At 42.7% G+C, this 24,165-nt stretch overlaps 2 protein-coding genes across 3 annotated transcripts in view; both read left to right on the forward strand.

Moving 5' to 3' along the window:
• LOC139340921 (protocadherin-15-like) overlaps positions 1 to 23,942 on the forward strand; it is a 189,849-nt gene extending 165,907 nt beyond the window's left edge. The window contains exons 29-39 of one of the 2 annotated variants that reach the window (XM_070977057.1): positions 819 to 1,034; positions 2,485 to 2,573; positions 3,729 to 3,905; positions 6,311 to 6,529; positions 7,879 to 7,887; positions 9,087 to 9,206; positions 16,450 to 16,471; positions 17,116 to 17,154; positions 17,301 to 17,374; positions 19,285 to 19,399; positions 22,426 to 23,942. In XM_070977057.1, the coding sequence (XP_070833158.1) occupies positions 819 to 1,034; positions 2,485 to 2,573; positions 3,729 to 3,905; positions 6,311 to 6,529; positions 7,879 to 7,887; positions 9,087 to 9,206; positions 16,450 to 16,471; positions 17,116 to 17,154; positions 17,301 to 17,374; positions 19,285 to 19,399; positions 22,426 to 23,040 (1,695 nt within the window). In that variant the 3' untranslated portion in view covers positions 23,041 to 23,942. Of the gene's footprint in view, positions 1 to 818; positions 1,035 to 2,484; positions 2,574 to 3,728; positions 3,906 to 6,310; positions 6,537 to 7,878; positions 7,888 to 9,084; positions 9,207 to 10,505; positions 11,227 to 16,449; positions 16,472 to 17,115; positions 17,155 to 17,300; positions 17,375 to 19,284; positions 19,400 to 22,425 lie in introns of those variants that run through there. The other variant, XR_011602971.1, reaches the window with a different exon arrangement.
• LOC139341461 (protocadherin-15-like) lies at positions 10,973 to 13,128 on the forward strand. The gene is made up of 2 exons (XM_070978006.1): positions 10,973 to 10,987; positions 11,213 to 13,128. Exons 1-2 carry the CDS (start codon positions 10,973 to 10,975, stop codon positions 12,839 to 12,841), a joined length of 1,644 nt encoding a protein of 547 aa, XP_070834107.1. The 3' UTR covers positions 12,842 to 13,128.
• Positions 23,943 to 24,165: the final 223 nt, after the last annotated feature.

Here is a 24,165-nt window from a genome sequence, read left to right on the forward strand (position 1 = left end):
CCTCCTCTTGAACCTTCTACAGTGGGTAACAGTGGTTAGAGCTGCAGCAATGTGAAACTTATGAGCCTTTGTCAGCTATTTCTACAAAACACCTGCATGGAAAAGAATTATGAGCAAATATCTCGAGGGGGACGTCACTTAAAAGCTCCACTCATTCACCTCCTGTTTCAGTCTGTTGTGATCAATGACTTGCTAATAAAAATGTGCCAAACAGTCAGTGGTTGCCACTCCAGCCAGCCACCTGTGTGGTAACATAAGGTTATAATGGTTGTCCATCAATGGTTTTGACATCATAACTCGACACCATGGCAACAAATCATGGATGCATTAAAGGAAATGTCGCCCCCAAGGAACAAACAAACAGCAGGACCCCCTAGTTTTATAACCAGACAGCTCTGATGGACTGTTCTCTCATAATTGTGTGATTAATAACGGCAAGATTGATACACCACAGGGGAGCTTTGGGGGTAAATCAACACCGAATCACACATGGACTGTTTTCTGTTTAGACTTTGAAGCATATTGCTCTCCTGGCCCAATTCACTGACATCACAGCAGGTTTCCCATTGGCTGCCTAAGATGAGCATCTCCTCTGATATTGCTAATTGGAAAGAAGCCAGAAGTGTAATATGCTTGGAACCAAACAGCCACCATCATGGGCAAGAGCTCAAGCAATGGTTGGTGGATGATGGCTCAGGCTGTATTGAAATCTCTAAATACAAAGTCCATTTTTTTCCATAAGACAATAGATATTCCCTCTTTTCCTGATTGTTTAAGTATGACACACTGATGTTCTCCTGTAACGTTGTGTGTTATAGGCCACTGATAAGGACACTGGGAATTACAGTGAGATGGCGTACCGCCTGATTATCCCACCCACAACAGAAGGCCAGGACAGCTTCGTCATCGAGACGTACACAGGTGTCATCAAGTCGGCCATCATGTTTCGAAACATGCGCAGGTCCTACTTCAAGTTTCAAGTTATTGCCACGGACGACTATGGAAAAGGTCTCAGCAGCAGTGCTGAAGTGGTGGTGAGCATTCAGTATGGTGCTTTTTATAGCATATATGTATGTTTGTAACGATCAATATATTTACTGCACATGTACTGGTTGTGCTGGTTAGCATGTTATGTCCTTGGCCTACATGTCACCTGCACACCCGCAGCATATTGATTTGACTGCATGTTTCTACAGCGTGGTATCTCTGCAGAGAGCGGTGCTTTAAAGAGTGGAATTGGCTTGCAATGTCACCTGTCTACAATTCACTGATACACGGACCCTTATTAAAGGGTCATTCCACCAATTTTACATGTCAAATTCAATTTCGTAGTCTGTGGGGAGTGCCTGCCATGAACAACCATAAACTGTATATGTGAGAGTAAATTAGATTTATTCATTCTGGAGAAACCTCTGCTCTGTTTTTCTTCATACTAATTTGTTCATCATGAGTTTAAATGAAGCTTTTTTGTTTACTCAGTACTAAATGTTTTGGTGCCAATCTATTGAATTATTAACAGTAGTTACAGGACATTCAACATGTGGCCTCTGCCACTGCCTCATGATCCAATTAAAGTTCTTTCAGATATGCGTATTAAGTGTGTGCACATTATGTACATGAGTGTGTGTGTATGTGTGTGTATCTGTATGTATGTCTAAATATGTATCTGTGTGTCTCTCATCTCTGTGTGCATTTCTTTTTCCTAATAATTTCCCCATGCACCCACTGTGATCAGGCTCAGCTTTCCCCCCAATTCAAAGCTTATCTTTCCTGACTGTGGGCAGGCTTATTTTTCGTTTCAGTGAAATATGTCTGGCTAACAAGCCTCTAACGAGACAGAAGGAGGGTCTGGGACATTGCCTGGATGTGAGGGAGCAGCGAGTGCTTAACCATGGTGCTCGTTAATTTTCAAGGGGAAACCTAATTTCACAGGAGCCGCATGGGAGATTTGGCTTCAGAGCACAGAGGCTGTTGCCTATGCACTTAACTGCGGCATCAGAATTAGGTCCTGTTAAGTTTGCCGCATGGCACAAATACACACAGGCAATTAGAGGGTCTCATTTGGTCCACCAAAGGAAGCATTTGAATGAGTCGACAAAAACTCACAGTAGGCCACATGTGAATAACTGTTTTTTCTGCTGTCTGTTTTACCTCTTGGTCCTTTCTCTCTCTCCCTTCCTCCCAGCTGGTGGCTCAGTGGTTAACACTGTCGCCTCACAGCTCGAAGCTCTCTGTGCAGAGTTTGCATGTTTTCCTCGTGCTCGCATGGGTTTCCTCCAGGCTCACCATTAAAACATGTATCTTAGGTCAATTCTTATGTCGGTGCCCCTGAGGTATTTATACTCTGGTCCCTGAGCGCCGCATAGTGGCTGCACACTGCTCCTGAAGCGATGGGTTAAAGTGCACAGAGCAAATTTCATCATGTCAAATGTATGATTGTATGTGATTCCTCTATGTGACAAGGAATCTCCTACTCTCTCTCAGGTTTCTGTGGTCAACGCTTTGGACATGCAAGTTGTTGTGTCCACTGTCCCACCCACTTTAGTGGAGGAGAACAAGGAGCAGCTCATTAGGTAGGAAATATGAAACCAGATCACCATTTTAAATAACAAGAAACCAATATCTCTGTTTGCATAATGCTAAGAGTAAACATTTGTGTTAATATTTTATAAAGCAAACTACTGGGTAATAAGGAAAATGGACATAAAATATTCATCTTTGAACAGATGTCCGTCACCGCATCTCTTCCTCCACTCTCGTCCATGCAGCACATTATGTTACAGTACATTTCCCTGCCTTCTAATATTCCTTGTGTTGATTGATTTCAGGTAGAATTGACACTGCAGCATTAATTTCATATTTTTGCACAGTGCTTTGTCCACTGTGATATGAGGTGAACTTGGTTCAAGGTGGCACCTTCATTTGCAAAGAAAATGATTTCTGAAGGACTGGAGTGACGTGTGATTCAGCAGTGCCAAACAACTAACGACAATAAACACAGACTAATGAAAATGAAATGTTACATCAAACGTTTGTTTCAGTTTTGTTGTTCAGTAACCATTGACTGATCAATTAAGGTCATGGATTAGCCAATGTGACCATTGAGTCCATCCCATGTAGTCTGTTTTTCTACTCCCAGTTAATTAATGATAGAGATTCATGAAACATCTTGCTGAAGCTCTTGGGGCAGCGTTTAGTCTAATTAGTCAATCTGAAAGGCAAATGGTCATTAATGTTTGTTTTTCCAGAGCTTGCTGTCTCTTCCACACAAGTGACACTACTCTTTAGGCTGAAAAACACACACATTAGTCATGTTAAGCTCCCTGCAGTAATGTCCTCCGAGAGGTCTGCAATTTTTCAAAGTGTTGGTGATGATCCAGGGCCTTTTTACCTGCGCGCTCAAACTGCTTATCCACTTTGGCAAAGGCAGACGGCAAGGGTTGCCTTTATTGGCTGTAATTTGAGGTGTGGATTTCTCTCTGCCTGAAAAGGATTATCAGAGCCTTGCTTTGCCAAGAGCCCGGTGTGGAGAAGAAAACTGCTGCCCGATGGGACAATCATTGCCAGAGTGGAGTACTTAAGATTGGTGGCTCTCATATTGCTTTGGGCAGAAGTGATTTGAACTAACGTGAACCTGGATTTTGGCTAGACATTAACTGCTTTTTAGTATTCATGCCTGCTTTGCTTTCTTTGTATAAGTTTGACTTATGTTTCTGTGTTTGATTCAGTATTCTGGAGCGCCACGTCCAAGACCAGATTCCAGGTGCCAAGGTGATAGTAGAGTCCATTGGGCCACGTCGTCATGGCGATGGCTATGAACTAGAGGACTACAGTAAGTCGGACCTGATGGTGTACGCCATTGACCCGCTCACCAACAGGGCCATTTCGCCCAAGGAGCTCTTCAAGTGAGTGGGTGAATTTTATTACAGGAAGTACGGTCCATCATTTGGTTTAAATTGATGTCCTAATGTTCTTTCTGTGCTGCATGTTTTCCCCGCAGTCTCTTTAGCCTCTTTCTGTGCAATCAGCAAATGTCTCTTTCTCGCTCCTGCCTCCATTTTTTCATTACATTCACTTTCTTTACAAGACTTTGGTTGTCCTGCAGGTGCATATGTCATAGAAAAGGGGCAGATATATGGGAGTGGGTGAGGTTAGGGAGTGATAACATGAGAGTGAAGCGGGGAGTATTTCAATCAGTCCATCAACCTGTGATGCCACAGGCTCAGAGGCTGTTCAAAGAGCCTGGAGGTACGTCTGCAATACATATCATTGGGGACACGTAGAGATTTCTGGGTGCTACGCAGTTTGACCACTGAGAGGCCGTGCGCGCATGCTATTAAAACAACTCAGAAAAAGTGCTTTCACAAGTAGCTTTCACATACCATCAGAAGAAAAAAGACTATGGCCTTTGCTGGGCACCTGAGGACAATCTTGTCCTCACCTTTCTTAGGTTTCTCAGCCCTTCTGTCAAATCGATCAGACACCAATCTTAAAAAGGCAACTCCATCAGAGCATGAGAGTCACCAATCAAAAGAGTCGTCCCCTTCACCCTCTACCAATTTGCTCTCCTGCTAATCTCAACTTGAGCTATGTGACACCATCTTCTGTCTTTATTTCTCCTCATCCGCGGTTACTGCCAATTCTGCTCTGTGTGTGGCTGCGAAGAAACGCCGCACTTTTCTTTGGAATGAGATTGTGACCATTTCAGTTCATCTGGAAATGCTCTGCTCAGATGACATTTAGAGGTGCTTTGTGTATGGTCTGAATTAATCTATAGACATTATCTCAGTGTCCTTGACCATCAGATGAGAGCCTCAGCTGGCCTTTTAAAGTGGGGGGTTGAGGCTGGCGGCATGGGAAAGATAGCACTTGTGTTGTAAAAACAGCGTTTTGTAACCACAACTATTGACTATCGCTGTTATCACAAGTGGCGGCTTTTGAAAGAGTCAAGCTAATTTGAAAAGAGGCTTGCCACATCCCTGCGTTAATATGAATCTGCTTCCTTAGATACAGATACTGTCAGAAATATCGTTTAGTTTAGAGGAGAAAAGCTTTTTATGTATGCAGTCCATGTCTGACAGTGTTGTGGGGTAATTGCATGTAATATATCTGCTGTTAGGTTACAGAGGGAGAAAGAGAAAGACAACAGTGAGTAGATTCTTGCATGCGAGTGTCCTTATTGCACCTTGACTACAGCTACCATTTGAGCTCTCTAGAGGACAGATTGCCAGAGAAGCCATTTAATAACCTTCATCTCCACTCATTTATTTCACCTATAGAAAAAAAATTGACAGTAATTGGATCTGGCAGTGTGCTCACTCTTGTGATGCTGAATTTTTGAAAGCCTTTCTAGTTGTTGTTACATAATAACACTGGAACAACAGTGGGCGCACTGCTTGTATGCATGTTCATTTTACTACAACACTGATGCGAATTCTGCCACAGGTTTGCGATTGAAACACTGTAGATGCGAAAACACTATCATAGAAAGATTCCATTAAGTATTTAATTTTTGAGTACTCCTTTTGACATATCACTTGCACTTAAGAGATACGTTTCAATGAGGCGGACGCAGATCCCCAATCACTTTCACATCTTTCATAATGCGGTGATGTAAATTACCAGATGCCTCTGATCCTGAAGTAATATTGTCTCTCAATAAATGAGACACTTAAATCTGCAGTCACTGATTTTTTTTTTCTTTTCCTTTTTTTTGGCAGTTGAAACAAGTTGTAAACACACGTCATTCACATAACATCACCTTTTTAAATGATAAGTTGAAGTTGTTTGCAAGCACATCCAGGAGTTCCAGATCAACATTGTCATTCATCTTGAGTGTTTCCGGTGTTTCTAAATAAAACATTTCCTTTTTTTTAGCTCTGCTTTTGGTCTCTAACCAACTCCTGAGGGAAACATCTTGCTCTTTAGCGGCTAAATGTTGCACTATGTTTACCACCTAATTGCTAACTGTATCTTTGGGCTGAAAACAGCTACTTGCTGTGGCCAAAAATGACGCTATGAGAGCGGTGAGAGTGAAGCAAAACAGTAAAGTAGCAGGCTGGACAACTAAACAATGAACTTATACTTGTTGTAAAGCTCTGAAAAGCTGAGGGGAGTGGCAGATTCAGGTGATAATTCGTGTGATACGATTGATGCCTTTGACATTGTCTATGTTTGATTCATTGTTCTAAAAATAAGGATTATAGCCACTTAAATGACATTCAAGAGTTTGCAAGACACATTACTAACTCAGCCACAGTGCTGCTGGAAAACCCATTTTCCTGCTCTCATTATGTGATATAAACAACAGATTTCTCGATGGGAATGTGCTGGAAATCAACAAGGAGTTCCAGCCGTACCTGGGCGAAGGCGGCCGCATCCTCGAGATCCGCTCTCCGGACATTGTGGCCAGCGTGAAGAAGGCGGCGCAGGCCGTGGGCTATACAGAGGGAGCTCTCCTGGCCCTGGCCATCATCATCATCCTCTGCTGCATCCCTGCCATCCTTATCGTCATGGTCACCTACAAACAGTGAGTCCTCTCGCCTCAGTAATAATCACCGCCTGCTGCAATCAATTAATCATGTTTAACTGGTTGTCAGGAAATTAAGAAGGAAATATATTTTAATTAAGCAGAGCATTATCTTTGTCTCCCACTTTTTAGCTAAAGGGTTTTTCCTCACAGATAAATCAGATATTTATTGTTTGAATGTAAACCATTTTTCCCATCCTGCACCCTGCAGCCTGCGGCCAGCAAAACCGCGAACAGCATTGCTAAAAATTATATTTGTCAAGTATTAAAGATAAAGCAAGAGCACTTCTTGCTTGGCTGCTGTCTTTTTCTATGGGCCTCTCTTTCTCCCTCCCTTTCTCTCTATCTCTTTCTCTCTCTCTCATCAGACATGCTGACTGCGCACTCTGCTGGGCTAATCTCCCTGCTCATGCTCTGTGAAAGCGGATTAATTAACACTCATTTGTGACAAATATCTACAGCCAATTGTGACCGTCACAGTGCGTCTTCACGCTACTTAATCATCTCTGCCTGACACACACAGTAAACAGCGCTCTCTCTGTCTGGCTTGCTCTCTCTTTCACGCACACACTGAGCACTTCACCAAAATATGATGTTTTTTTTGTTTAAAGCATTGTTCAGATTGTTGAGGTAATTGAACTCTTGCTTGGCAGGAGTCAGGTTCTTATACCCTCTCGTCGTTGGTATGCTGCAAGCGTTCCGTAAACGGTGATGTTTGGCAAATGTTTATCCACGGCAGATGGGCGGAGTGGTTGTCCTTTCGCAAATGCAGAGACCAAACACACAACGGAAATCTGCTGATGGTGACATTAGACCTCACACACAAACTGTCACAGCAGATGGCGCTTTGTTGGTGGCGACATTACTTTGGTGAAATGCAATGATTCAGGGAATCATTTTCTCTTTTCTGTGCATCAACATAATTCACTGTTGCCTAAATTTGGGAATGAATATGATATTTGAAGCAGGAATCTGTGTATTCTTGTGGAATAATTGAATTTTGTTGTGAATAAGTAATGGTGGCATGAAGCATAGAAGATTCACTTAAGAAAAAAGCCATGGCTCCTTGCATGTAGCCCTGCAGTCACTGCTGGAGGCTTGAGTGCTTTGCATAGAAATTGGAGAAAACAGCAAAAGTTTTTTCATGTTTCTTCTGCTAAACATAGTATATAAAGATCTTCTGCTGAGTAAGGATAGCATGAATAATGCTCCATGTGGCTGTGTTTTAAAAAGACTTCCCAATATTCAACACCTTACTGTTACAGTCTTGCCAAATTTTGTCATGTTACTCATCTTTTTTGTCCCATGTCTCTCTCTCTTCCTGCTTTCCTCTGAATCTAAACCACCAGGTTCAAAGAGTAAGTAACTTCTCTTCTTCATGTTTCTTCAAGTGTTTTTCAAGCTCTTTCAATGTGTGAAGAGTGTGTGAGAAGTGCAGTTTCTCTCATCTTCGTTATTCATTAGTTATTTAAAGACGAGTTGAATGTGTGAAGATGGAACAAAATGCATGCCAGCTAATGCCGTCCTTTGAAACGTCTCAAGAATAATGACAAAAATACAACAGTGGTTCATCTTGTAGGTTACAGAATGAATGTTTAATTTGGCAGAACAGTTTCTCTTCATGTGGAAAATGTGATGCAGTTCGAAAGGAAAATCAACCCAAAGTCAAGGAGACTCATAGTTCTGTCCTAACATCTCGCTCATCTCTAACGTTCCACTCGTCACAGTCTGATCTGTTCCTCATCAGTTCTCAGGTGTTCTACGCATAAACTGCACATGCATCAATGTTAGACCTACTCATAAAGAAAAGTGTGATTGCACATCATCTTCTATAATAACTGCAACTATCTTTGGTTGTTGTAACTTCACTGCTTCCTTGCAATCTAAAACAGTCTTGTGTTGCATTCAAAACTCCATTAAGCACTATTTTTGGTATTAACATTGAACTAAATGCCTCCATTAAAGGTGAAAGGGTTATCAGTACTGCCGATCTCCCTAAGAATCACCTCGCGCAGCTCTATGCAGCTTTCAGAGTAAACAAATAGCTGGTGAAGAGAGTTGAACCAGCTAAAAGGAGCAAACCAGGACTAAAATGTCAGTGAATATTAGACTTCCATACAGGAAGTTTTCTTTTGAAATGTCTTTTCTGACCTTGCAGCTTTTTGTTGACATAAAATAAGAATAGATGCTACCTTTACCTCATCAGCTATGCCTAGTTATGCTTTTTCTATCCCTAGCATCTCCTTAGACATGACTGAACATGACTGTATTTTTAGTTTTACCACAACTTACAGCATGTGCCTCTTTTTTGCAGAACTACCTTGTGAAAGCACATTTTTAATTCATGTTAGAGACCTCATGCATAAGTGATGTGTCTACTCACTTTTTAACCTAACTGGGTTCATTCTTCACTGGATTAAATGTGAAGGAAACAAAGACTGGCATTTTGGGTTGGTTTTTCTTTGTAAGTTTGTGTATGAGGGTTTTCATTTATGTCTTTTGCATGTCGACTAGAAACGCATATCTTTGTGACTGTAAATGTTAACACTTCTCACAGGCGACAGGCGGAGTGTGCCAAAACTGCCAGGATTCAGATGGCTTTACCGCCGGGAGGGAAAGCACCTCCAGCGGGTGCTCCCAGTGCTAACCTCTATGAAGAGCTGGGCGACAGCAGCATGTGAGTCAACCCTGACCCTTTATTATTTATCTCCTATCCCACCAAGTCCACCATTTCCCAAGACAAGCAGGCACTGGATCTTGCTATCTCGGTTCCTTTCTTTGAATTTCAGATCCAACCTCAGTAGACATAATTTGAGGTTGAATTAATAACTAGTACTACTGCCTAAGTATTTTCCTGCTTTTTACCCCAACCATTGAATGCAGAATGATTGTGGTAAAATGGATTCATAATCATATCACTTCCTCTCCTCTGAAATAACCACTGGCGGCTCTGCGTGTTGACCTCAGACATCTACCTGCTGCTTTAGACATATTAGCTCCCTCTGCTCTTTGGCTTCCTGACAACGATCCACTTTAGATGTCTGCAAACCTCACTGTCTGCCACAGCACAGCCACTGATTAGACTTTAGCTTATATATGTTTTTCTAATTTGACTTTGTATGCAAGACCCTCCCTCAAGGTAAGAGTGAGTTTTAGTTCATAAAATACGATTTGGTTTACAAAGTCAGGCCTGTGCTTAATAATTGATTGTGTCATTAATTACTTTAAAGCTTCCTTTTTTATGAATGCCTCTGTTGAATGCTCCCTGAGTTTTCCTTTATGTCCAAAGTGTTTTGCCATCAGCGCAATCGGATTTCACCTTTCATGTTAAATACTACCCTGAACGCGTAATGAAATGCTAATGCTTGCGGATTAAATGAGGTTGAATTCAAACAGCTGCCCCGCTGGGTTTAATGATTTTGATTTACAGCATGTTAAAGCAATACAGCTACTAACAGCACAATTGCTGTTCAAAAAAAAATAAAGAAAATGGAAATTTAATGGTAAGCTGTAAAGACCTTTTGCAATGTTTACAACAGATGTTGACCAACACTCAGCAACAAGCAGAAGTTTCTGGTTCTGCAGCAGCAGAAAGGCTCTCATGGGGATTGTGTTGTAGCCAAGCGTTTTAGTTTATTTTAGGGGTTGTTTTCCAGCCTGCACAAGGAGCAAGAGGAGTCAGTCTTATAAACAACCCCATTAAAACACTTTGAAACTCCATGTATAAAACACAAAGTTCTCTTTGCAGAAAGGTAAAGTGTGTGCGTGTCTGTGTGTGTACTTTGTGTTTGTACCATACTCAGATGCACACAGCAAATAAAGCAGTTCAGTATTTACCCTCAAAATGCAAAAACTTGGAGCACCCTCGAGCTTCAACTTCATCCATACCTCTGATATTACTGCATTAGTCATCTTACCATCTGTGTGTGTTTCTGTCCTCTTCATCCTTTATATTCCCCTGTCTCTCTGGATTCAGACTGCAGTAAGTAAACCCAAAACATATGAGGTCTATGAATACAGTCAGTATTATATGTAAATACAGCACAGGAGCAGCACCCTCGTTTCCTTCCTCTTGATAGCAGTTAAGCATATGTATAGATTTTACATGCGTAGGTATAATTTTGATATGTACTCAACCTTTATTGAAATGGTAGTTTTTTTTCTTTTATCATCAATCCCCTTATGTGTAAATGCATTTTTGCTTGGCAAAGCCTGTTTTGTTAATTTACCTTGGTGAAGTGGTAGCAGTTGGAGAGTTTTGTAGTTTTTTAGTGAAATCTTTTACTTTCATGTAGCCAGAAAGCTCCCTTTGTTCAGAGGTACTACACTTCAGTAGCTATCATTATAGCTGTCTCCTCTCTCCCTTCCCATTAGGCAGTCGTCTTCTTTTGTGTTCAGTCGCCCTTACTGTCACATCTCTTTGTGTTGTGACTGATTGCACGAATGCATCCAATATGGGTTAATGTTGGTTATTTGGTATCTTTGGGCTAAAGCCCAGCATATCGGCGGGCGTCATAATTTTTCTATTTCAATCTTTAATTGGATCATCTTTGTAACTCTTTTGTAGAAAGTTTTACAAAACAATCTTTTTCATTTGATTTTGTGCGTTGTGCAGACATTGAAAACCAAACCATATATTCAGCTGTTTAAATCAATAATCTGAGCAACAGTCACGGTGCTTAGAGTCATAATCAGTTCAGATGCAGGAAGAAATTATACTGCTTTTGCTATTGCGTCATCTTTTTTCTTTGCTTCGCTTGCACTTTAAACCATCATTCTTTACCTGTTTCAAGTCTTTTTTTCTTCTTCACCTCCACCTTTTACCGGAGCAGGGCTAAAAAGTCTGTCATTGAGGAGGCTGACCACCAGAGGATTCTTAGCACCTTTGCCTGTCGCGCCATTGCAGCCCGCGGCAACGGAGCATTGCATGTCAACCTGCCCAAGTCAGAGAGCAACGTGACCTTCCTCTCTGACCGCAAACCACTCACCACTCACAACCCTGTCTACGACGACAACAGTCCCCTCAGCAGCCCTGATGTCTTTGCGCGGGCCGAAAAGCGATTCTCCTTTTCTCCTTCCCACTCAGCCGAGTCGGGTTGCATCTGGTCGATGCCTGCTCGCATTCACGGAGGGCAGCACAGTTATGAGGTGCCGAGGAGACAAGCTCTTATGGACCCGGACGATTGGGAGCTGCAGATAGCACAAGCAGCCAGGAGAGGCAGGCGAAAGCCGGAGAGTTCGGGCACGTTTCACCTGAGTGGCAGCACAGACACCAAGCTGTCGGTCCGTGAGCAGGCCAGGCAGTTTGAGCAACAGGCCCTCCAGGAACAAACCCTCAAGCAGAACAGAGACTCCCTGGGCTCCCTCGCTTCCATCCTTGTCAGGGATAGAGACGGCGATGACATGCTGGAGCTGACCTCAGAAACCCTGCTCTCCATTATGGATTACTCCTACAGCCCCGTGTCTGTGGGCAGAGATGTGCCCCCCAGCGTCATCATTGCTCAGGGAGAGGAGAAGTGGCCCCTGGCAAGCCAGAGACCAACTCCACCTGTCCTCAGGAAGTTCAGCTCCAGCATCTCCAACTACATGACCGTTCAGCCTTGTCAGATCACTGTGGAGATCATACCAGACCCACCAGAAAATCCACCACCTCCTCCTCCACGGCGACCACATCCACCTTCCCCACCCACATCTCCTCCCTCTAGTCCGCCTCCTTCTCCACCTTCCTACCTTCATAAACCTCAATATACTCAACCTCCCTCTCCTCCTGTCAATAAACAGATTGCTCCCCCACCTCCGCCGCCTCTTCCTCCCCCTCCCTCACCTCAAATTGTCCAGTTTGTTCCAGCCTCTTTGCCCCCTGTGTCCTCGCTACGCCCAGTTTCAGAGCGGAAACTCCCGCCTCCTATTGACCCATCACAAACTGACGGCGGCAAGAAGGAGCTTAAAGGCATCCTGAAAAACATCCAGAATCTAGCCGACATAGAGAGGTCTGTTGCCAACCTGTACAGCCAAGTAGACAAAAACAGCAAGGTGCCCAAGTTTAACAAGAAGCCACAAGTGACTGAAGAATCCGAGGGTGCTAACAAACTGCAAAGCTCTGATTCCTGGGATGAGCAGAGCACGCCAAAAATGACCAGCTCCGGCTCTGTAGTCCAAACCAACTCAACAACAAGTATGAGCTGCACCGAAAATGAGACGAGCCAACTGAACACGGCAGCAGAGGCTCAGCAGTCAAGCCAGCTGAACTCGAGCAGCTCAAACACTGCAGAGCTCAGTGAACAGTTTTCCTCTCAGTCCACAGTGTTCTGACTTTTTCTCTGTCTTCATTCTCTCTTCATTTCCATCTGCACATCTCCATGCCTGTTTTTATGTTGTTTCTACATACTTTTTATGCACAGTTTGCATTTTTACGAGCTTTAGTCAAGTCAAAGATTTTGGACTGTGTGGATTTTTCAAGGACAAAATGGTTTATTGCTGAATATGTGGTGGAAATCAAATTTCAGTGTCACTGGCCAAGAAGTGTACTCAGCTCTGCCACACTGACTGTACAATATGCTCACAGGCTTGCATTAGAACATAAAAGATGCTTGCATATATCCATTTGGCTGCGTTCATTTCCATGTTTTAATTATCTGAACTGCTATGAGATTAATGATAGTGTTAAGTATACCCCAGAGTTAGCAGATTAGTCCATTCATCATGTTAGAAGTATGTTATTTCAGTTCATAATCCTAACATTAACATCTCATAACCAAAGTTACTTTAATTAAATTATCCTAAACACCAACATGTATAAACCCCACAACCCTGGGGTCTGTTTCCCACCGTTTGCTGGCTGCATTTTGCTGATTTTGAATTTATTCTTTCACTTCTTCACAAAGATAAGAGGATGAACATTTAGGATGCTGTTGCTTCGTGCAGAATCCAAATTAGGCAAAGGCAAAAATTATAATGTTTTTTCAAACGAAGGAGAATTACCATAACTGTTAAGAATTTCCCAAAGGTATGCAAATTCAGTGAAATAAGCTGCAGAGTATTCAGGAAGGATGATCACATATTTGTTGATGAAACATGTTCAGAAAGTTGTTCCAGTGACTTCATCTGATGTAAAATATTACATTAGTTTTTAGGTGTACTAAACAGGAAATGCATACAGTGATGAATGAATGTGAGATACAAGATAACAGAAGTGAAGACTGAAAAGAGAAACAACTGATTGTCACAACCAGCCCATGAGCAAGGGAACAGTGGCTATACACACACACAGACAAAATCATATCCAGAAAAATCTACACTGAAACAAACATTATGACATTAAACTCGTTGGATGTTATACCAAGGCAGGCTACATGAAATACTTTCATTTCAGTGCAATACAGTTGAATGCAGACTCGACGAGGCCTGGCGCTTCTAAGTGAAAACGTCTTCCTATGTTGTTTGAGGCATCGGCTACAACATGGTCTGTGTTCCCCGGCTGGCTCGTGTTGAATAAAGAGAGCCAACCTCTGGGGGACCTGTCTATTCACATGTCTGCAGAGATCCTCCCAGCATGATAAAGTAGTCACTGTGATGTTCGGCTGCACACTGGAAAAGGCTAATTAGAGAACCAATCAATCCTTAACTAGGGCCGCTGCCTGTGGGACTGTCAACTACTGTTACCCTCTCCTTTGCTTTTCCATCCGTCTGACCTTCTGCCTGTTTGTCTGTGCTTCTCTCTCCCTCTTCCTCTCCCTCTGCAGTTAGCTGTAATACTTTACAATCCTTGGCCTCTTCTTGTTAATCTTTCCACTCGGTCTCAGGAGATTCTGTTACCCTCTTTACACTCATTGCAATGCGCCCTCTGTCCCCTATCTCTTCCTTTTTTGTGCACTCAGGTTTTTCCACTTCCTTTCCTCTCTGTCTTTCTCCCACATACCCTTCATGTGTTTGTTTCACCCTCCATGCCCTCAGGCAAATCGTCCACTAGCATACCTCCCTTCCAGAGCAATGAAATGTTTGATTCATCACACATTCCCAATGGGCAGATCGAAGGCCTGCTAATTCTGTATTCCATGTTCACTACATGGGGTAATCTCTTTTGTAAAAAGGCTAGCAGCTCACATGCTGCTTTCTTTTTCAACCCAAACAGCAGAAAGCTTTAATGGATGGTATTCTTTATATTCCATTTTTGCAACTGGTTTTGTCAAACTCTTTTGTGCCCCGGCTGATGATTGAGGGCAGTAATGTGAAAAAACAAACACAAGGAAAATAGAATTAAACCATTATACAAATTACAATAATTAAAATACAACCCCCGTTCCAACAAAATTGGTTAGCTGTGTAAAACATAAATAAAAACAGAATGCAATAATTAGCATTGCTTTACTGACAACAGTTTCACAAAGTCTTCCTGAGCCCATGCAGCAATATTATTTATACACTCATGTGTTCACAAAGTGGTGAACCTCACTCCATCCTCGCTTGTGAATGACTGAGCCTTTCCAGGATGCCCCTTTCACACCAAATCATGATACTATCACCTGTTACCAATGAACCTGTTTACCTGTGGAATGATCCAAACAGGTTTTTGGAGCATTCCACAACCTCCCCAGTCTTTTGTTGCTCCTGTCCCAACTTAATTTGAACACGTTCATCAAATTCAGAATAAGCTTATCTTTGCAAAAAATCAGTTGATGAGGTAAAACTTTGCTTGTACTGTTTTCAATATGTCAAAAAGAGGTTGCAAGTTATTACATTCTTGATGTTTATCAGTCTTCTCATCTCACGAAAGGATAAACGTATTTCCCAAAATGTCAAACTACTCCTGTAACTGAATTTTGTTCCGGTGGGTTGGGTAACTTTGTTTTGTTGCAGAATAATAAGACCATTTTTCTTATTTTCAACACAGAAATATGCAATATAAAATGTTATTTGTTCAAGCCTTGCTGTAATTCTGAGCTCACCCATCTCACATCTTTTATTACAACATTACCTTATCACCCATCTTCCCCCAACTCCTGTCTTCCGCAAACTTCCTATGGCCGCTGTCCACTGGGCCATTTTTCTTGATGTCGTATGAAGCAGCAGTAGCCAGAAGCCAAGCCACTGGGTCATCCATCAGATCCCACTCCCATCATCCCCACTGCCTTGGAGGTGTGGCCACATGGCTCTGCCCTGTCCCCTGCTCCCTGCCCATAATAACAGATTACATCTCTCCAGAGGAAGCCCACATCATTGCTTGGCCATATATCTGGGCGTGAAAGTTGTCATTATTTATGGGCCCAGACAGGTTACAGTTGTACGCTTGTGAACCTGGAGGTTTCAGCCGGATTGCTCCATTACTCGCCATTTCTCATTGAGTTGTACTGAAAGCCCTGCGCTGTTGTCCTCGGGAGCAGCTCTGAGTTGTTTTTTTGTGCGTCTGATAGAGTGAAATTCTCATGATTTATTACAGTTTAGCCAAAAAAAACATTGGCGCCTGTTGAAAGAAATTGGCACATCGTGACATGATAACCAAAGACAATTTTATTAACTTTCTTTGAGTCACTAATTCCTCTCTGAATCACATTGTCCTTTTCATATCAGCAAAAAGATGCTCTAGATATGTCTGTATAAACACTGACTTTTTTTTTTTTTTTTTTTCAAATACCAATCTTCTCAGCCTCTTTGTTTTTTGCACTCATTGTATATTTTTTTTTTCCCTGTTTGGATGAGATAACGGGGGAGGAGGGCCTTAGGCGCTCTTTATTAAACTGAACTGAGATCTGCAACTCTGTAATATAACACATGAAAATGCACAGTAAGTAAAGCTGCAGTTTTCTGAGCGGTCAGCAGAATGTCCTGTAGACGCACCATTTCATTTATCTGAAGGCTCTTGAAATGTTGCTGTCAATCCATATTCATCATTTGTCTCATTTCCCCCCTTCTGCGGCACACAGCAGGCGAGGCTACGGCAGACAGGTAAGCGTTCCAGTTGTGATGTGTTTTTATCGTATTGTAGTGCCAAGACGTTTTGTCACTCTCAAGGAAGCTTGAGGCAGTTTATGTCCTATTATTCTTATCTACAACTTGCTTGATGGAAAACACTGAATGAGATTAAGATGAGATGCCGGCGATAGGACTTCAGACACTGACATTGCAGTTTAGATTTGATTCAAGAGTCTGTTGTATTCTCCAATGTTCCTGTCAAATAGCAGATAAGCATTCGGATGACTTTTTCTCCTCTGTTGGGAGAAAAAAAACATAATCAGGAACCAAATAAAATGACTCTGTTTGACAGTGCTTGACATTAGAGTTTTTTTGTCCCCTCAAATAATCTGTGAACTGTCAGCATCCGAAATATACGGGATGTTTAATTTTCTTGTTGCCATTTCTTACCTCCCAGTTGCTTAGTCCTTCTTTTTCCTTGCTTTCTTTCCATCAGTATTTTTACTAATCCCCCTCCATGGTGTATAACATAGATCTAGCAATAAACATAAGAAAGGCCTGCATTTTCTGGCATTAAATCTGAAGTATGTAGCATGAGCTCTTCCTTATGTTTGTGTCTCTCCTGACCTTCCCTTCCTTCTATTACCTTATCCTTCTTCTGTACTAATCTTTGGCAGCAACAGCAACTGCTGAGGCCATCTCTTCTGAGACCTGAGGTAGAAACACTCCTGCTTTTCTTAATTCACAGGGATTGTAGTCATACTGCTGCTATACTCACCCTGTATCCTGCTGCTGCTCTTCTTCCTCAGTCTTTCTCCGTGGAGTGCTGAGTAATTTCTCTCTCTGCCTCTCTGAAATGCAGGAACTCTCCATGGAGTCAGGTATCGACCCAGGCCAGGACTACTACACGCAAGACTACTATAATTATGACCAAGGGTGAGCATGCAGCCTGCTGATCGTCTCATCTTTCATCAGTCCTACTCTAATCCATGGGACTGATCTCCATCGGTTAATTTAAAGCGAAAAGATTACACCGTTAAGGCTTATTTATTGCAACCTCGCCTTCCAGCTCCATGCGTTTGGATCCTCAGGGGGAGGAGAGCATTTTGAAGAAGTTCAGAATAAAATGATGAGTGTAACTTGTGCTGACCCTTCAGCAGTACACACCATCTGAAAGTTTACCCCCTCTACTCCCATCAAATGAGATCAATTATGCTGCCTTGAGTCAGGCACCTGAGACTGAGAAAGTGTTTTCCCATGGTTTAATGGATAGAGGGTGTTTTAGCCTGCCTGTTATATTGGCCATATGGTCTTAAGAGGAAAAACATGGAACTCAAAGCCGGAACAGCTGCTGAGAAATTGTTATTCATTAAACTGTCCCGCTCTATGGCAGGTGACTTGCACCACTCTGGGGAGTCACACTGCAAGTTTATCAAAACAGGGACAAGCTTCTGCACCTTACAGGTTTAAATCTCTCAAAAGAAATCTGACAAATGCTAAAAACTGTCTTGAAATGGAGTTTTGTAATCGCCTCTGTGGTTACTCACTGACCTACCTGTCATCTTTACCAGCTTTAATTGCCTCAGCTGTTACTCACTCTGCCTGAATCATACAGGCCTTGATTTACAACAAGCTGTAATTATATTTTAATGACATGTCACAAAGTTCATTGTAAAAGCTGCTGTTGTAAATGAGGGTATCATCACTATGACCGGATGCCTTTGATCTCTTTCTATTTGCATTGAGGGGGCACACTTAGACAGCGGTCAAGCTTTTAATCCAGCAATCACCAGACTGTGTGGTCCCTGTAGCAGCGACACAAATTACCATCGGCTCCTCTCTAATTCAGCATTGTAGTGTAAGAAGAATAATTCATATGTTCGGTGTCTTTCCACCACATGAATGCAGACAACCTAATGGTGGATACAATTTTAAAATCAGATTTTTCTGCTCAAACTTTTTCATCCGCGCTATCTTCAGGTCGTGTTCTGGACATTTGGCTATCACCACTGAAATAGCAAATCACTGAAAAATGATTAAATATCTTCCTCTTCCTTGTCTTCCATTTTAATGACAATTGGCAAGAAATAAACCTGCAGTCTGCTCTCTCTAGCAGGGAGTGTGGTTGGATAGATAGTCTCATTTAGTGCTCCCCTGATGAAAGAAGTGTAGCCAAACATGCTCTGGAATAAAAAACAGCACATTGGAGAAGAGTTACGCAACCTCATTTGATCAGTTTTAAAGTGTTTTAATGGGCTTTTAGGCATTACTTGTTACTCCACAGGTTCCAATATCAGCATGTTTTTGCATTCTTGTAATTTATTAGACCTCTTTGACAAACGTGGGGAACGTGCTCTGCTGTATTTATTTTTGGAAAAGCTACACGTTTTTTTGTCTTCATTATATCCCTCCAAACTTGCCAAGTGATTTCAAGGAAGAGCTGCAAATCACCACAGCAATTACTGCATATCTGATCAAAGATATTGCCAAATCTACAAACACAAAGATCAGTCAGGCAGCAGTCACGAATGGAGCCAGCCTGATATAACAGAGGTAGATTTAGGGGAAGGAGTTAAAAATGAAAACAGATGATTCTGGCAGTGACATCAATGCCTGGACATACTGGACAAGTCATGTTATACTGTATTTACCATGTTAAATGATAACAGGGTATGATTTTTTAGGTAATACGTAATTGGCTCTTCATCGTATAGCATTTGGAAGGAGACATTTTTAAAAACTAATTAATTCATTGTTGCTGCTGTTGTCTAGCGTACTTCAGGTATTATCACAGTAATACAAAAAAACTCATTATTTGTCCTATCTTTTGTCCGTCTATTTCTCAGGTATGACCTTCCTCAGTACGGCAGTCGGAGGAGGCTGATAACTCCTATGTATGATGAATATGGAGAGGTGATAATGGAAGATGATGGGTATTACTACAGTCCTCATGGCCCTGAGGTATCTCCGTTCCTTAGATTTGAATTTCATGCTCTCAGTGATAATGTCAAGATTTTCAATTTTTGCTTTAATAGGTTATGTTCCAGTGTATTATTGAAACAGCAGTATAAACCCTTTGTGACTTCCAGTATTGTTGCTTAATCTTCATAAAAGCTTGCTGAATTAACTATGACTGTCTTAGGGCCGAGGCAGAGGCAGGGGTCATGGTGGCATTCGGGGTAGAGGTCCACCCAAAAGGGTTGCATTTAGCGATGTGCCACCAGAGGATGAAATCGCACAAGCTGAGCCAGCAGATGGGGGTGAGCCTTCTAAGGCTGCCAAGAAACTGAAGTCTGTCATGAAACTCAGCAAACTCCTGGCAGCCAGCAAGGGAGGAGAACAGCCATCTGACGCTGGTCCTTCTGGCCCATCTCCATGGAAGAAGGCCAATATGTTAAAGATGTTCGGTGCCGGGAAGAAGGACAAGGATTACGCCAAACTGATGTCAGCCCGCCGAATTGACAGCCAGGAGAGTCTGACTGATGGACCAGCAGTTATGGGACCAATCGACAGCAAGTCTGATACCCGCAGCCGGCTTGGCAAAGTTTTGAAGAAAATCAACTTAGGCAACAAGTTACAGCTCCGGAGGAAGTCACAGAGTAGTGTGAGTCGTGGCTCAGCTACAGGCAGCGAGAGAGATGAGGAGGCCTCACAAGTAACCAGTGAGGATGAAAAGAAGTCTAAAGTGTCCATTAGTGTGACAGAAAGTGAGCCAGAAGCAGGTGCAAGTGGAAGCAGTAAGGAGAAAGGCTCTGATGAGGAATCCTCAGAGAAAAGCAGTGTTGACAGAGATTATCTGAAAGTAGATTTAGACCGGGATGATGCCAATGAAAGCACTGTAGACTCAGAGGAAGAGCCTGATGAAGAGCCCGGGGACTCTGATGAGGACTCCAAGTCTGACAAAACTGAGAAGGAATCTGTCAGCGAGAAAGAATCTGGCACTGAAAGAGAATCAGAGTCAGAGAAAGAGTCAGAGTCAGAGAAGTCATCAGCTACAGAGAGAGAGTCAGAAACAGAGAAAGAGTCTGCGTCCGAGAAAGAGTCTGAAACAGAATCAGGAACGGGCACAGCAACAGAGAAGGAGACGAGCACAGAAAAGGATTCAGGGACAGAGAAAGACTCTGATGAAGAGTCTGAGGAGGAAGAGGGTTCAGGGAGCACCAGAGAAAGTGGGTCTTCTGCACGCTCTTCAATGAGATCAGCAGCTACTGAGGCCAGCAAGGAGAGCAGTGCTTCAGGTGGGAGTGGGAGTGGGAGTGGAAGTGGAAGTGGAAGTGGAAGTGGAAGTGGAAGTGGAAGTGGAAGTGGAAGTGGAAGTGGGAGTGGAAGCGGGAGTGGGACCAGGGAAAGTGAAAGTGCAAGTGAGAGTGGCAGTGGCAGTGGCAGTGGCAGTGGCAGTGGCAGTGGCAGTGGCAGTGGCAGTGGCAGTGGCAGCGGTAGCAGTGCTGCATCTTTATCCGCCTCAAGCGTTAGGTCATCACAGAGAACCAGATCATCAGGAAGTGCAGTAACCTCAGAGAAGTCCAGCGAAGAACTCAGTGAGGCCGAGTCAGGGACAGGGACAGCCAGCGAGGCAGAATCAGGGTCAGGAAGTGAAGGCTCCTCGTCTCGTGGGTCCAGCCAGAGGAAAACGTCTGAGTCAGGGTCTGGCGGAGGGTCTTCATCCGGTAGTCAGATGACAGACAAGAGTTCCCTGGGCAGCGAGGAGGGTTCTGCTAGTTCCCGGTCCGCCAGTGGCAGCCGGCGTTCCCAGAAGTCCAGCCTGAGTCGCAGATCTGAGGACACAATCACAGAGGAGAGTGAAGAAGAGGATGAGGAAGAATCTGAGACTGCCGATGAGAGCAAAGAGTCAGCCAGCGAGCTCAGTGATGAAGCATCGTCTAAGAGGTCCAGTGTGGCGCCTCGAGACCCTGGGCCCTCTGCCCCCTACAGAGGTCCCCCATACAGCTCCGAGATCAGAAGCATCGGTGACACCTCGGTGGAGACATACGGTGGACTGTCCCCCATCACTGAGGTGGACGAGGACGCCATCTCCTCTGACAAATCTTCAGCCAGTGGCTCTGGATCAGAGGCCGGCAGTGCGTCGAAGGACTCAGGAGAAACAGAAGTGACATCAGATGCTGACTCAGAGTCTGACGGAAACTCAACTGCCTTCTAGAGATATATTGTCCACTGTGAAGTAAGAGTGAATAAAATCAATTACCCTTGCATGGGAGTGAAGAAATATTGCTCTCCTCTACAGAGTGTTTCAAACGTCGACTTTTTCCTCGTTTACCCTTGGCAAGGAAAAACTTTGGTGGTTTCCTGCTGCAAAATATCAGAGTTTTCCTCTCTTTCTTACATCTCTGACTTCTTCTCTTTGATGTTTCCTGAGTGTTTTTATGCCTTTACCTTTAGTGCGACGCCAGGCTCTTTTCTGCTGTGAGGTTTTGCATGTTGCACTACTATCTGCTTTGACTGAATGTTTTCCTGTCATTTGACATGATTACTTGCTATAAATAGACAGTGTTTCTCTTTTCTCGCCATAAATTCAGTTCTGATACTGATCACAAAATGTGGTTTGTTCTATTTTCTGAAGATATTCTCTCACATTTGTTTGAGTATGAATATTCTTTAATAGAACAACAATTCCTCTTCACAAAATTGGAGTATATATTAGTGTAAACAGCATTTTTTGGCTTTATGTCAGTGTCCGTGTGGTAGCATTAATGAGGAAAGCATCTTTGTTTCAGATCAAAAATGCCCTCTATCCTTAATTGCACATGAGTATAAATTTTACTTTAAATCTGTTTTGTTTTGTTTTTTAGTATTTTTCCTGGTACAAGGGCATAAATTATGGCGAGAATTCCTTGAGATACCATAATCTTCATACCTGATGTTCAACCCAGTTATCTGCAGTGCTTGTGTTTGCATTTTTGCTTTCTGAGAAACTTCCATACCTTCTGAAAATACTATATATTGACTTCCATCCCTTCTTTTCTTCTCAGCCTGGGAAAAAGAAGCGGATTAAGCTGGTGGTGGATCGGGAGAATGAGACCAGCTCCACCGGAGAGGAGAGCACCACAGAGACCCAGCGGAACAGACTTCCCAACAGCCACAGCAACATCAACGGGAACATCTACCTCGCACAGAATGGCACTATTGTTAGAACTCGGCGGCCGCCGCACCCAAACAACTTCAAGGTGGGCTCTCCGTGTCGGCTTGGTAAACATTTTAAAAAACTAGACAAGTTGGGTGTGACTCATGAAGAACCCCCTCCCGTTACTAACATCGAGGGCACAGGAAACGACACAAAAAACGGAACGGGTACATGTGTTCCCTCTAACGTGGACGTCAACCTCAACACCCGGTCCTCCTGTGGCTCTTTGGGATCCACCATCGCAGATCTTAGAGGTTTTGGGTCCAAAACCAATTTTGCCAAGGCCTTGATTGACAGAAACAGCAGCGTGCCGTGTATCAATGAGGAGCAAGAGACTTCTGTTGACAGCCACAAGGACAGTAGGGAGACACTCGAGTCCCACAGTGACCACACATTATCAGACGAGGAGGAGTTGTGGATGGGACCCTGGAACAGCTTGCACATACCAATGACGAAACTCTGACTGGCCATGCAGAAAATGATTTTTTCCTTGTGTTCCTTTCTTTATCATGTTGCTTTTGTTTAGAAAATGATCATAACGGAAATGATTGTGTGCCTCAACTGGACAAGCTCCTACCACTGTCCATGACAGGTGATTGCACTTATAGAGTCAACTTTTATTTAACCATGATTTGTACCGAGCGTTCATCACTGACAGGGCTATTACAGAGGGGAGAGCTGAAAGGCAACGAGTGCCTCAAAGAAATATGAAGTTTTTTGTGAACCGTGCTTGACTGTAATTTTAACTCTTTATTCAACACAGAAGATGGGCCTCTTTAATTGAGTGATTCCATGCTTTGCTTTCCTTTCTCAGCCACAGTTTTGTTTTGGGTTTTTTTTCAATCCTGAAAAAGATCACAAAGAGATTGTCATTCATTTCACTCTGGTGATAAAGGCATTTACAGAGGAATCCAGGTGGATATGTGAAGAAATTGTGATTATATAGTCTATGATAAAGTAAAAGAAACTTATTTTGCTAATGGCATTTAACTTGCAAATAATTAAGATTGTCATTGATTATTTTATGTTGTGATCACTTGACAATGTTTTTGAAATTTTCTGAAAAATATATGAAATTATTTTTGTCTATTTTGTATCTAACAGAGATGGAAAATCTAACATATGACATTAAAGACGTAATACCAACTTGACTGTCATTGCTATATTTCAACAGTGGAATATGGCATTGTGATGGCAGTCTTTTTATATGGATATTTGTTACAGAATGTGATATTTTCAACCCCTTTACATCATGCAGATTCACTCTGTTTATGATAATTTATTAACTGACACATCAGGACCCCGTGCAGGGGACAAAGGACTACCAAAAAATGTACCAGATTCCACAATAAAGTTCTAACCTATTTTATGGTGTATTGTGAAGCATAATTGCCGGCCTTGACTATTTCTGCCACTTCACTCTGTCCTCAACATCAGGGTTCTTGGATGGATGGTAATAGTGCCTTTATGATAATATGAAAGATGTTTGGGGTCATAGAGATACAGTTCTCGAAGTGTGTAATGGGAATGAAAGTTGAATAAAAGGCAGGCCACAGCAGAAGAACTCAACAGTAAGCTCATAAAAATA

Source organism: Chaetodon trifascialis, chromosome 13 (genome assembly GCF_039877785.1).
Source record: "Chaetodon trifascialis isolate fChaTrf1 chromosome 13, fChaTrf1.hap1, whole genome shotgun sequence".
NCBI lineage: Eukaryota > Metazoa > Chordata > Actinopteri > Chaetodontiformes > Chaetodontidae > Chaetodon > Chaetodon trifascialis.